Genomic DNA, 14,669 nt, shown 5'->3' on the forward strand with positions numbered 1-14,669 from the left:
CTCAGGTGAGTTTTTCCTGGTACACTGCTGAGCACATTCAGCCACCAGGGAACTCTAGTTGTTTTGCTGGTTCAGATCCAGGCCATTCAGTTGTTCTTCTCTCACTAGGGCACGAGAGAGCACATTGTCCTCTATAATGCCAGACTTTAAAATCAGCGACACACAGCAGAATATCCTTGAGTTTGTCCAGTACTCACTGTGAGTGAGTTTATGAAAATTATGTTAGTATTTATTTTTACTCTTAGCTCATACTCTTTCTTGTGGTAATGACTTTTATAAGTGTATTATTTGCAGTATAAAATGTTGGTCCTAAATGTAGAAAAGAGGCACGAATACCAGGCCTAAGGAAACCTTTATCCTAGTCTTAGACTTTTTACTGTGGGTATCCCTCATTTTTTGTTTAAAAGAAGTATCTTTTGGGGGCTTTGCTGTCCGTTCGTAGGGAGGCTTGCAGGCTTCAAGACGCCACAGCTTTCATAAGGGTAGTGTGTGCATGTATGGTGGGAAGTCGGGGAGTCTGTCTCTTGGTACTCCAGGGATTTTGCCCTAGCACTGTCGTGGACCAGTGGGTTCAGAGACTGGTATACACTGATTCTCAGTGTATTTCTTATGTTAGAACTGAAAAATAATTATTCCATAAATATGATTTAAATTTTTCCAAAAGTACACTGCATTGGTCTTGCTTCCAGTGAAACTTACCTCTTTTTTGCTTCTTCGCTTTGTCTTTAAAATTTTTGACTGCTAATTGTCTTCTCAGTTGCAAATTCAGAGAATATGGGATGTTCTATCTTCTAGATCATTTCTAAAAATGTTAAATAAGAACAAGCCTAGTACCGATCTATTTCTTTTAATTTTTTTCTGTTTTAAGATCCCATTCTTTTGTACATATTTCTTTACATATTATGGATTCTACCAGAAGTATGCAGATATTTGTTAAATGCCCAGAAGAGTGTCTGACATATTGTAGGTACTCGGTAAATAGCTGTGACTTGGCCAGTTTCTCCAGGTTCTACAGATTGTCTGGTAGCTCCTGTGTGTTCTTTTCAGAATTGCTAAAGTGATTATTACTTTGGATGGCAGTATGATAATGTTTTGTTGACAGTGTGCCAACCAACATTATTAGACGGTACACTTTTTAAAAGCTTGGTTATACATTTTGCCAAACAGTCCTCATAGAGTCAGCAAAAAATCATGTATTCTCAGTGTGGTTTGCTGTTTTTAATTTTGATGTCTTTATGTGTTTATTTTAAAAATTGGAAGCTTAATTTTGGAATCTCTTTGCCCTTTGGGTAACCTATTAGAGATAACATGATAAGTATAGCATAACTAAAATACATAATAAAAGCCTTTAGAATGGCGTCTTATTTATTAGAATGCTAAAAAATTAGAAATTCTTTGTTTTATGAGATAAACATACACTCATCAAACATTCCCATTGATTACTTTATTTGAATATTTAATAATAGTAGAGAGATTATGACATTTATATTCAGAGATTAAAGACTTTTCCAAGATCACTTGTAAAGGGCAGAATTAGGACTTTGACCAGGACTTCTAGACCAAATCACACCTTTGATGCTGTTTTTCATTATGACTTTTCAAGAGAACTTCAAAGAAACTCTTCTGTTCAGTAAACATCCTACCAAACCTTCTGTATCTATAGCACCCTACAGCAACCAATACTCGTTACAGTAATGACATAGATGTCCAGTGTATATATAAGAAAGGGTTTATGTTTTTCAGTAGAGGCTGAATACAGAAGGCTGGGGAACACACGGGGAATTCTCAGTTAACCAGAATTTTTAATAAAGCTGGGAGCCTTGAGCAGTCAGATTTGTATCCACCTGATGTTTCTTAAGCAGTCATGTTTGTAGACACCTTTTTCAGAATCCCCAGGTTTTTTACAGTAGAAAAAACAAGCACTTAAATAACCTCCCTCCTCTCCTTTTGTCCTTTGCAGTCATTAGACTGGTTTAGGACAAGTAGATTCTTGCATGGTCCCATTCCTTGAAAACCTTCCAGCCAACTGTCATTAAGCAGCTCTGCTCATCTTTTATCAAATCGACTATATATAAACTGCACATCAGTGGATATGTTTTGTAAAAAATAATTCTTGTTTCATTTCTTAGTAATTACCAGATATTCTTGGATGGAATATTTAAAAATCTGTATTAACTGTGGTAAGCTGCTGTGAATACTTCCTGTGCTACATAATTAATGCCACCATCGAAGATACTCATTCCTTAAAATATGCCTGCACATGGCGCCTGCCCTTCCCTGTCTCTCCCCCTCCTCCCTCCTACACACACACACACACACACACACACACACACACACACACACACACACACACACACACACACACACACGCTTGCGCAAAGCACACACCAAACTGCCATTCTGCAGCAGGCCTGTTTCTGGAGTTGGGAGATGTCAGCCTGCGGGGGGGGGGGGGGGGGAGGAGGAGGAAGAGGTGGGGCTCTACTCTGATTAATTACCTTAGGCATTCAGGGGTGGGGCTTCCTTCAGCCATCTGCCTGAGATATGGGAGGGAGCTGGAGAAAGAAGGAGGGGGAGAGACTGCCTGAGAGGAAGAGAAAAGAAAGGAAGAAACACTAGAAAGAAAAAGGAAGGAAAACGGGATAAAGGGAGAACAGTCACCCACCCTTAAATATCTAGATTGGGGGGGGGGGGAGGGGGGCGGAAGGAAAGCTGTGGAAGGTGTGCCCCAGCACGACTGCTTTGAAGTGTTCACCAGCTGTTCCCTTCGGTTTATGGAGAAAAAGAAAATGGTAACTCAGGTAAGATTTGTGTTTCTCCGTGCGTTTCTTTTCTCGTTTCTCTTCTCGTTTCTGAGATCTAAATAAAGTACGGGGGTGGGGCATAATCACCAGAGTTTTAATTATTGTCTTTTTAGAAAAGGCCAGAATTACTCTTACCAGCTGAAAAGTGCCTGTTGTGAGTCTGTGTGTGTGAGTGTAAGTGTGTGTGGGGGGGGGGTATCCGTATCCTTTTTTCGCCCCCCCCCCCCAGCTCCATAGCAGATTCCTGTTTCCTGTACTGTGCAGCTGTAGCTCAGGAAAGACCCTGTGGGGATTTGTCTACCTCTTTGTCTTGGTTCTGAGAAGAGAGAGGGAGAGAGAGACTGCAGAGGTAGGAAGAGATTCTTGTAGACTGCCTAAAAGAGGGGCGAGGGATTGACTTCCTTTAAAGAATTGCAGAAGAATTTGTGTTATAGGGAAATCTGATTCCTAATTCACTTTGCTTTCTCAGGATTGGCTATGGAATTGCAGTTTTGCTGCCTTCGCTCCAAAAATGGCTTATTAAAAATGAAGGCTAGAAAAAATATGTTTCATTTTCATGTCTTTGTTACTGGCAAAGAATGTTTTCAGTAGAGACCATAGAAGCATCCAGGTGCAGTAGAGGCAGGTAGAGACCTCTCTGGCAGGAGAACAAATCTGAGTGTATAAATGACAGTCACACATGGGCATTAAAAGACATCTGAAGGAGAAGGAGTAGGAAATGGAAGATTGATTTCTCTCTCCCTCCCTCCCTCCCTCCCTCTCTCTCTCTCTCTCTCTCTCTGGTGATGCCAGGCTGTATCAAATCTGCATTTTAGCAAGTCATTCCTGACAAATGGAAAGGTGAATACTCTTCCCTGATTTCCCTGGTAGTGCTATTTTTCTTCTTGGCACCCTTCTGTATGTTCCTTTACCCTTTTTCCTTTATATATAGGTTGGGAGGAAACGATGAGACTGGATTTTATCAATGAGGATCGTTTGCATTGTGAAACGTTCGTGTCCTTTCATCTCAGACTTAGGATCAGTTTCACTCCAGGGTTTTATGCTCTGTAGGGAAATTTCATCACTGGACAGTGCTTTCCTTTTAAGGAGGTTGCCCTTTTTTTGTATTCTCTCTCCTCTTTTCCTCTCTAAGTCACCACCGGAGGGCGAGAGAGTCAGCTGGCTATCTGGATGGAGGCATCATTTTAGGAGCTGGAACCCTGTTCCGTTAAATGTTATATAATGCCCTGCAGTGCTGTTTGGAAGGAGGTGAAGCGTTAGGGAGATTTCCCAGTGTGACCCAGAGGAAAGGGAAGTTGCAAAGAATATATCTTTCCAAAGTAGTTTTTCACCAGATCTGAGTTTGGAGATTATTAAGGAACCACTCCCTCTTCTGGAAAGTAGAGAAACCCTTGAAATATTTTCTCATCCCTTTATCATCAGCCTCATTAACCCTTTTGAAATATTGCTTTACTTTTTTAAAAAAGAGAAAACCTGTTTCTGGCTTCTTTTTGCTTCTTGGGAGATGAGACTTCTTAACCTTGGAGCCCTCATTCAATTTTTATTAACTGGCCATGTTAGAGGGTACCGGCTCTCTTCTTTGTCAGCTGTTACTGAAGCCTTTTCAACTACTTGACTTTTCATTATATGTATTTTTAAATCAGTGAAAGAGGTATCTAAACTAGGACTCTTTGTAATCAGAGGTTTTCCGTGGCCTCTTGGAGCACTTCCCCTTAGTTTCTAGAGGAGCTGAGTAAGCGTGTGCAAGCAGAAGTTGGAACGAATGCACAAGCATTTGCACACTTAGTATCATGGTCTTGATAATCAGTAATTAGGGAAACTATAATTTTAGGAGTGAAGCAGAAGAGATAAATAGAAACTGGGAAGAGGGGTCTTTTGGGTGCTTAAAAATTCTAATAGATTAATTTAAACCATTATGATTTTCTCCATGTGTGTGAATGCTGAAGGAAAGAATAAGTCATTTTTGCCCATCCTGAATTTATACAAATGGAACGTATAGAATGTCAAACTTGTGAATCTTCAGTATTCCAGTGTGTTTTTTTATACACTTTCTATGTTAATGTAATATACATAGTTGTTAGTAATCTAGAAAAAAAAATCAAAGGAAGTAGCCAGCTAGGCCAAATCTTTATTTGTCCAATTTTTTTTTTTCTCCTTGGGATTGGGGGGTAGTTTTTGGTTTTTCAAGCAGACATGAAATCCCAAATTTGATAATCATCTGTCACATAAGCTTTCTGAATAGAAAATGTCTACATGGTGTGGGGTTCAATTTATCAAAGTTAAACGGTATTTAGTGTCTTAACTAGTGTATTAAGAGAAGTATTTAGATGTGTTTTCACCATTTTGTCACTTAGATTCTTTGCATCTTTGATCTTTACATTTCTGTGTCCCATAATTTCCATCGCTCACTTGGAAGAAGGGGAAGGGCTTTCGGTGGATAACATTTTCATCACATGCTTGGATCCATATCAGTAGTTGCACAGTGTGCATGCTTTATTACATATGCTCTACTTTTAGAAGGTCTGTTCTTAGTTTAATAAGATTCTGTTATTTACAATAAGTTATTAGAGCTTTGCTTTAAAAAAAAAAAGCAAATGGCAATTTAATCACCAAATTATAGTATAGTAGACAGGCATGCTCATGTGACTTTGAAAAATGACTTGAGGTATATCTTATTCATGTATGTGTTGTAAGAGTATTTCACTGAGATACTCTCTTATTTCAGAGCATGTGAACCAAATTATTGCATTTCCTCACATTTGTGAAAATAACTGTGGAATAAAAGGAAGGAAGAGAGAAATCTTTCTCGTAATATGTGTAAACTTAGAAAAACAAAATTGTAAATAAATAAGAAAATACTATACTATTTGTTGTTGAAAGGGAAAGTATACTAGGCAGAGGAAAAGATTTTACAGTATGGATGTGAAAGAAAATTTTTGTACTCTACTATAGCATAAGACTGCCAGTTTCTGTGGAACACAAAGCCCTCCCTTTCTTGGACAGCTCAGTGCTTTGCTGGCATTTTCTTCAAAATCTGTTTTCCATCAGGACCAAGAGGAGGGAAGGTGTTAAGAATAAGGGAGGTTGGAAAGGGGGTTGCTGTTCCTTTAAATAGTGCAGTGAGCCCATGTGGCCACAGGCCGCTCTGGAGTGTATTCTTTTGTAATGAATCACCAGTTCCATTGTCTGCTATCTCCCCTCTTTGTAGCTGGAGGCCGAAATCTTTCACCTGAGCTGCTGCCAGTTCCCTATTCTGTTCCAGGGTGGCTGGGAGGAGAGAAGAGGGAGGGTATTTTATGCTTTAAGTAAAGACAGATAAGAGATCCAGGTATGTTTTGCTTTGTTTCGTTTTCCCTTATCCTTTCTGGTTTTGTTTTTGCTTTTGTTTTGTTTTGTTTTATGAAATGAGTTGGAGTAGGGAATTGAGTCTGTGATTTTGCTAAGCATATCCCCTTTTCTGTGAATTTTGAAAATCCTCAGTGATTATTTTGTCTCCATTTTGTGGCATTGCTCTAAAGTGATTCCATTCGGTTGCCTGCCAGTTCCACCCGAACCTCATCCCACCCTTCATCCACAGAGCTTTGGCCCACACTGTTGATTTTGGCACACTTCCACTTTCTATGGGCTGCGCAGGACTCTGGGAAGTTGGGGGGTAGGCGGAGATTGTGGGTTTGAGACTAATTTATGTTCCTTTACAATGAACCAAAAAAAGCCTCACTTTTTCCAGAGATTTGGTTTCTTTCTGAATTCTTCTACATTGCTCCATATCTTCAGTTATAACCATTTCCTTGCCAAAGCCAAGACTGACTCTTGAAAAATATTACTATTCCAAAAATCACTTAGTTCCCCTGAAAAGATACGCAGAATTCCGTAAATGTGATTAAATCTGAGCAATTTTGACTTATCAAATGGTTTTTCTACCCAGTCACCTCCCACACATCAAAACACACACCTTTTTTGCCCCTTCCCTTTATTTTTTCCTCTATCTTTCTTCTTAGTTTTGCAGACTAGGAAAGCTTAGTGTCTGATAATCTGCTATTCAAGTTTGTATTGCTGCAGAGGACACCTCCGTGTTGAAGGTAAATGACAGTCCTCATCCTTGTCAGTGGCTTAGCTGAGAGTTTTGGTTTTGTTTCTCCAGTTTTCCATTCTTCCCAGAGAATTTTCAAACTCACATCTAAACCGATTGCCAAATGGGAACACTTTTCATTTCTTTGTTGACTTTTGGTTCATGGAGTACTCACATTTTAACTTCTCTAAATATAATTCCAATCCTTGGTTTGTTTCTTGGGCATCTGTAAGTGGTATGTCATGGTGGTAATACAGTCATGGTGGTGATACAGCCTGCTAGCCCCCCAGCATCCTTTTGATGTACTAGTTCCTCTCTGGAATCTGACATTTTTGGTGTCTCAAGTGTTTCCTTCTGGAATCATAATTCCTCACTCTTTTTGTCCCCAACATTCCAAAACTACCATCAAATCTTTCTTAAACATTTCTTCACACTTCATATGTGAAATCCAACAAACACAAATGGAATGTGCCCTTGTAGTAAACGCTTTGTTGTTTTGAATGTAGCAATTTTGTTACTGGGTTTGAATGCTCAACTTCTAGGCAGTCAGAAATGCTGCAGTCTGTTATCATGATGTATTCTTTCCATTTTCTAGATATGTAAATGTCCTGTATTACTAGTAGGATGATTGAATTCAGGGAACCTTGGAGTCAAATAATTCATTAGAGGTCATTGCCAGAGTGAATCATTTAAAATGCAAGTCTGATTTTGTCACTCCTGTGCTTGAAACCTTCCAGTTGTTTCCCTTCAGACTCAGAATAAAATCCAGTGTCCTTACTCTGGTCTCTAAAGCCGTGCCTGATCTGGAACCTGGTTGTCTCGCCAATCTTATCTTCTGCTACCCTTCTCTGCCCTATTTTGCTCCAGTGACATTGGCCTCTTTGCTATTCCTTTTAACATGCTTTGCATCCTCCTGCTCAGTTTCCTTCTGTTTTTCTTTCAGTCCAAAATGTTCTTCCCCCAGATATCCACATGGCTTCTCAAGAGCTCTCCTTTGACCTTCCTGTCTCTTCTTGAATTCCCCAGTTGCTCCCTATCCTCTTGACCTGCTTTTTCTTAACTTTTGAAAAGAAGTTTTGGGGGAGGTGAAGTAATTAGATTTCTTTATTTCTTTATTTATTTCTAGAGGAGGTACTGGGGATTGAACCCAGGACTTTGTGTATGCTAAGCGTGCGCTCTACCACTTGAACTATACCCTCCCCCCTTGCTTTTTCTTATCACTGATTTTAGTGCTTGTCATTACTTATTTGTTTGTTTATTATTGGTGCTACCCCACCCCTCCAGAGAATATAAGCTCTATGAAGTCAGGGACCTTGTCAGCAGTGTGTTGTATTCCCAGTGTCTAAAACTGTGCCTGGTATGTAGTCAAAATAATAGCTAATCAGCTAATCCTTATATACGATGTATCACTATTAAGTACTGTGCTAAGCACTTTACCTGTGTTAGCTCATTGAATCCTCTCAACAACCCTATAATTATCCCCATAGAACAAAAGAAGAAACTGAGGCATCTCATGGTTAGGTAACTTGCCCACATTTACAAACTGCTAAGAGATGCTATGGGAATTCATATCCACAGACTGGCTTGGGAATCTATACTCTTAACCACTACTCTCCTGCCCCTTGTAGGTATTATATATTTGGTTAATATTTGTTGAATATGTGAGTGAATGGATTTAGTTAAGACTGTGATTCACTTCTGGAATTTCCATTGCTGACTTGTTCAAGTCTTTGATGGAATACTTGCAGTAACAGAGAATTCACTATTGAACAAAATGAATTCATTTTTATAATATTACATAATAATAATAGATGACATTATAGAGTGCGTATTATGGATTAGGCTCTATCGTCAATGCCTTATATAATTCCTTTCAGCAGCCATATAAGAACGATTAATGTCCATATTGTAGAAATTAGGAAACAGGAATGCCAAGAGGTTAAGTAACTTGGCCAAGTCAGCAACATGAGGATTTAAACACGAGGAGTTTGGCTCCAGCTTCCCTGTTCCTAACCACCACTAATGATTACTGATTGGTAAAATAACTTCTTGTTTTTGCATTACCTGCTTTGCACCAATTTTATATACAGATCATACTTATGTACATAGCAGTTGTTATATTCACACCATATATCACTTGTCCTTTTGAGGTAGGTGGTATTTTTCCCATTTTTTTCCCCATACGTTAGACTTGGAGATTCTAGAGGTCAAACAACCTTGTAGTTCTGGGAACGGACAGAGGTAGTTTTCAAATTTGAGATCCAATTTAATTCCAAGTTTGTATACTCTTCCATTATACTACCAGCTTCATAAGATAAATAGTTCCATTGTTGGCCATTAAAAATTAGAAGTTTTCCTTTTGGTAAGCTGAAGTCTTTCATTGTTGTCTTATTCTTTCTAGATCTGTCATCCAGAGTCACATAGAATGGTTTAATCTCTCTTCTTCATAAAACCCAAGTATTTGAAGATAACTGCTAACTGTTCCCTTTAATCTTCTGTTCTCTTTACTCATCTTCCCTACCTCCTTGAATTATTCCTCATAGACATGAAAACATATGGTTTCAAGAGTCTTTACTGTCCTGGACTAATTACATCAATTTATATGAATGATTTATCATTTAGATCTAATTACTAAGTAGTTATGGGTATTATTATCATATTTTTGTTTTTTGACGACATGTTTGACTTTACTCAGTTTTCATAGCTTATTGGCCATGTAGTGTTGCCAGCAATTTGTAACTTCAAAAATGAAAATATATTACCCTCAACTCTTAAGTAGAATATTGTTTTTCTTCTCCATTTTAAAGCATGCTCTCTGACTGGCAAGAGTTTACCTGTCTTCTAACCTCTAGGTCTTGCCCAGATCCCTCCAAAGGTTACTAACACTGAAATTTTCATTTTTTAAACTTATTTTTTAGAAATACTGTTCTGAAGATGCCAGTTGGACCAATAATTGACATTAAAAATCAGCAAAAGTAAATTTGATCACTTCCCTTGAAATGTTGAAATTATATCAAAAAAGAGTGTTGAAAAGCCAAAATTGGGAATTAAAGAGTCTTTTAAATTAGTAGCAACAGTAAATCATGATCTTATTTTTCTGTTGACACTAGAAGTAAAACACAATCAAAAAATAAACTAAACCCTTAAAAAATAATCTGATTTAATAATACTTATTATAAATCAAATGCCATAGAAATATTCTGATTGGCTTACTTTGGCATGTTATTTTTTTCATCATGCCTCTTGAATTTTTTCAAAGGGCTGTCAGTTTCAGAATACTAGAGTAACATTTCTTAATTAATGGCTCAGGAAATAGGTATAACTAGGCTGCTATTAACAAAAGGAAATATAGTTTTAAAAACTGTAACTTGAAATCATGTAACTGGAGATATTTAATTTATTTAGAATTGCAGGATAAAGTTCTACAGCCAAAATTTGATATTTCATATATATAAGACTATTTAAGAATAAAATATGGAATTGGAAATCAATAATTATTATATGAAATTTTTAAAATAATACTTTTATACCCATAAATAATGTAACTATAGTCTTTTATCTAATATTATGAGATTTCTTGTAAGAAGTTTTGAACAGACAAGCTGAGACTTAATTGAAGGAGATGAGATTTTTGAAAGATTCCTAACTTTAAAGCAGAAATCCATAAACTTTTTCTATTAATGGCTAGATAGTAAATATTTTTGGCTTTGTAAGCCATGCTATCTCTTTTACAACTATTCAGCTCTGCTGTTGTAATGTGGAGGTAGTCATCAGTGATATGGATGTGGCTATGGTCTAGTAAAAGTTTATTTATGAACACTGAAATTTTAATTTCATATTATTTTCATATGTCACAAAATATACATCTTTTGAATTTTTTTAACTATTTAAAAATGTAAAACCATGCTTAGCTTTCGGGCTTTACAAAAACAGGTGGTGGGCCAGCCTCGGGCCAAGGCCATAGTTTGCCAACCCCTGACTTAGAGGGATGCAGTCCTTCCTGTTTTTCAGAAGCGGAAAAGTTTTCCCGTATAGCTTGATGACAGGGACACAGCTTCTAGCAGTTTTCACAGGTCATCTTGGATCCCTGTTAGGGTGAAACCCCTGACTTGCTTTCTCATTTTTCCTTCCAGAAAATTTGAAGATTCTCTTCATTTCCGCACTTGCTTTCTCCCTCCCCTCTACCCCCAAATCTGAGCCATTTGCAACTCCCCAAATATGCCATATTTTATACCTTCCTGCTTTTCACATATTTCTTCATGTACTGTTTTTCATGTATTACTGCTTTGGGCCAGAATACCTTTTTCACCCACATGATTAATTTATTGCCTTAAAGATTCAGCTTAGACTTCACCTACTTCAGAAAGCTTGCCTGTCTCACAGAGTTGTTTCTTTTTTTGTGACATTTGCATTGTATATGTATTGCTCTCTTAGCCCATATTATGTGGTACTGTAATTGTTAATATTTTTGTCTGTTTTTCCATCAAACTATAGTTTATTTCAGGACTGGGACTGTATTGCCTGTGTTTATTATTATATTGGTTCAATTTAGTATCTAATAATACTTCTTGATTGAATCAATGTGTTTAACTAGTTAACTCATTTGTGGAAATGGATGCTTTATTTGGTTAGAAGAATGGAGGATTTGGGAATAAATGGCTATTTGGGGAACACACAAATCTCTTATAAATGTTCAGTAGAAGGCTGTGAATATCCAGAAGATAGAATGGGAGTGAGTGGCACAGGAGCGCTGGCCTCCTGAGAGGTCAGGAAAGAAGGAAGAAGAGTATGACCCCAACAAGTGTGGAAAGGGCAAAGAAAGTAAAAAGATAACAATGAAATTTTAGGGACTGGCAGCCCATAATAAATATACCAAATGTGTTAGATTGACTACAGACCATCTCCCTCTCTCCTTTTCCTTCCATTCAAGATGACCAGGAGTTAGATTCTTCAAAAACTGTCAATACAGGTATATATTAGACCGTAACCATTCCATGTCATTTTCAAGGCTCACTGTTCATTGCTTTTAGTCTTTTTTCTTCTCTGTATATTTCCTTTGGATAGTTTCTGTTGTGTTATTAAGTATACTAATCTTTTCTTCTGAAATGTCTGATCTGCCATTAATCCAATTCAGTTTTTTTTAAATCTCAGGCAATAGTTTTCATCTCTAGAATTTTGATGTGGATCTTTTTTATATATCCCATGTCTTTTAACATGCTCAATTTTTCTTTTACACACAGTTTTTGTTTTTTTTTGGTTTTTTTTTGGTTTTTTTGAACATATGGAATACAGATGTTTGAAGTCCTTGTCTGTGAATTCTAACATCTATATTTGTTCTGGATCAGTTGCAATTGATTGTTTTTTTCATCATTATGGGTTGTATTTTCCTGCCTCTTTGAATGCCTGGTAATTTTTTAATGAATGCCAGACATTGTGAATTTTACCTTGTTGGATGCTACATGATTTTATATATATATTTTTATATATGTATATATTTAATTCTTGAGCTTTGTGTAAAGCACAGCTGAGTTTCTTAGAAATAGTTTAATTCTTTCAGGATTTGTTCTTAAGTCTTGTTAGATAGGACTAGAGCTGTGTTTAGTCTCTGGTTAATTTTTCCTCACTATTGAGGCAAGACTCTTCTTAGTACTGTAACTGATGCTCCTTAAATTATCAAGTTTTCTACTCTTGTTTTGGGGGAACAGGCTGTATTCCTGACACTGTGTGAGCTCTTAGAACTATTCCCTTTAACTCTTTCAGGTGGTCCTTTCTCCAACCTGAGGTAGTTTCTCACATGTTCTTATTATTTAACTAAGTACTTCAGGGGAACTCTCTGTAGGTCTTCAGAGTTCTCTCTGTGCAGCTCTCTCTTCTGCAGGCTCTCCCCTGTGAACTCTAGCTGTCTTGGCTTCCCTGGACTTCAAGTTTTGTCTCCTCGACGCGTGGAGACCACAAGGCTCTGCCTGGCTTTCTCTTCTCTGTGCCGCAGCCTGGGAGCTTTCTCCAGGCAGTGAGCTGGGGCACTTAGGAAGCTCACCTTGGTTTTTCCTATCTCAGGAATCACTGTCCTTCCTTGCCTGCTGTACTGTCTTGAGTGTTGTTGTTTCACATCTTTTGTTCTGTTTTTTAGTTGTTTAAGGTGGCAAGATAAGTCTGGTCCTTGTTACTCCATTCTGGTTGGAAGCAGAAATGAGCCCACTTATTTTTAAACGAAAATTACGTAGTACTTCATTTAATATATTCCTAATTTATGAATGAAAAATAGCTGAACAGTAATTTCAAGTAATGGAGAAGAATGCATACGATGCATAAATAATCAAAATACAAGGTAGGATATGGTAAATTACATGAATATGATGTCAGTAAAGTACCATTAGAATTTCAGATGAGGAAAGAATTAGTTTGGGGAGTTTGGCAGGAAGGGGAAGAGTGAGAGGAAAGGCTGTGGCATACGTTGTGTGTGTGTGTGTGTGTGTGTGCGCGCGCGCGCGCGTGTGTAATGCAAGATGTTATCTGAATCTAGAACCAAATTCTTGAGTGTAAAATGAGATTCAGTGGTGGAGTAATTTCAGAGAGTCTAGGGCTGATCTAATCAAAGGCAAAAATGGTTCTTTAATAAAAATACATGGATAAGATCACAGGAAAAATGGGCGTCTCTGTTTTTGTAGTTGAACATGATCTGTGGTCTGTTGTAGAAAAGGAGAACGATCCTTTTCTCCTATAGATTACCAGTCATTGCAATTCTAATAGAATAGGGAGGGAAAAAAGTCAAAGTACCATTTGTTCACTTCAACAGTGTAGAAGGTAGGGGCACTTTGGACTGTGAAAATGATGATCATCAGTCTAAAATTTATGGAACTTTAGAAAGCCTCAGTAAGCAATATTTAGAATTTCAGCCATCGCTGTTTAAATGGTTTTCAGGTTATATAGACTTTGCAGTGGGGTGAGGGCACTATGGAACTAAACATGGACGTACTAGAGAATATAGATGGCACTGTTTAGAGCTTTCTTAAGTCAAAATGGTTGCCTGTCATTTGCTAGCATAGCAAAATATATGCTTTAAAAGTGTTCTCTCTTGAGGAACCAGGAGACATTTTTGAGAAACTGGGAATGTAGTGTTCTGTTTGGGTTAATTTCACTTAGCCTGCGTTTTATATAAAGCCTTTAGTAAAAAGAATGTAAACTCCCCCACCCAGTTTTTATTGATGTTACTGTTTATGTGAAAAGGAACTTGAAAAACTTTAAAGATATAACTCAACTATTTGGTTTATATTGTGGACCATATTTATACTCTTACCCTTTTCCCTTCTTCCTTCACAGTAGGTAGTTATTATCTCTACTACTTTTTTTATTTTATTTTTTTTTAGTCAGAAGCAAAAAAAATTGTATACATGATCTCAGTTAATTCTTATGGATACTCCATTAGGTAACTGTCCTCATTTTACAAATAAAATATTGAGGCATTGAGAGGGTAAGTGACTTATCTACAGTCATACAACTATACATGGCAAAGCCTAGGTTTGAACCCATGTTTAGCTTATTTCTACCCTTTTTTATGATAACCATTACATTAAGTATAATAAGGATATAGGTCTTAATATTTATTTACTTTTCTTTGTATAAGAAAAATTTTATAACCAAACCTTGAGAAGTGTCTGCTAATTTCCTTGGAGCCTTACATTCCTTTGGGATAAACGCAGAATTGATCAATTTGACTATTCTATGCATAACTTTCATTTCCTAAAATTTTATCTTGGCACAAAGGTTTTATAGTCTGGTGGTTTAGTATTTCATAT

At 37.3% G+C, this 14,669-nt stretch overlaps 1 protein-coding gene across 19 annotated transcripts in view; it reads left to right on the forward strand.

Moving 5' to 3' along the window:
* RBFOX2 (RNA binding fox-1 homolog 2) overlaps window positions 1-14,669 on the forward strand; it is a 238,749-nt gene that overhangs the window by 153,582 nt on the left and 70,498 nt on the right. The window contains exon 1 of one of the 19 annotated variants that reach the window (XM_031463181.2): window positions 2,501-2,801. The exons of the other annotated variants lie outside the window; for them this stretch is intronic. Coding sequence (XP_031319041.1) covers window positions 2,775-2,801 — 27 coding nt within the window. The 5' untranslated portion in view covers window positions 2,501-2,774. Of the gene's footprint in view, window positions 1-2,500; window positions 2,802-14,669 lie in introns of those variants that run through there. 19 annotated transcript variants of the gene reach the window in all.

Source organism: Camelus dromedarius, chromosome 11 (genome assembly GCF_036321535.1).
Source record: "Camelus dromedarius isolate mCamDro1 chromosome 11, mCamDro1.pat, whole genome shotgun sequence".
In the NCBI taxonomy this organism is placed as follows: Eukaryota; Metazoa; Chordata; class Mammalia; order Artiodactyla; family Camelidae; genus Camelus; species Camelus dromedarius.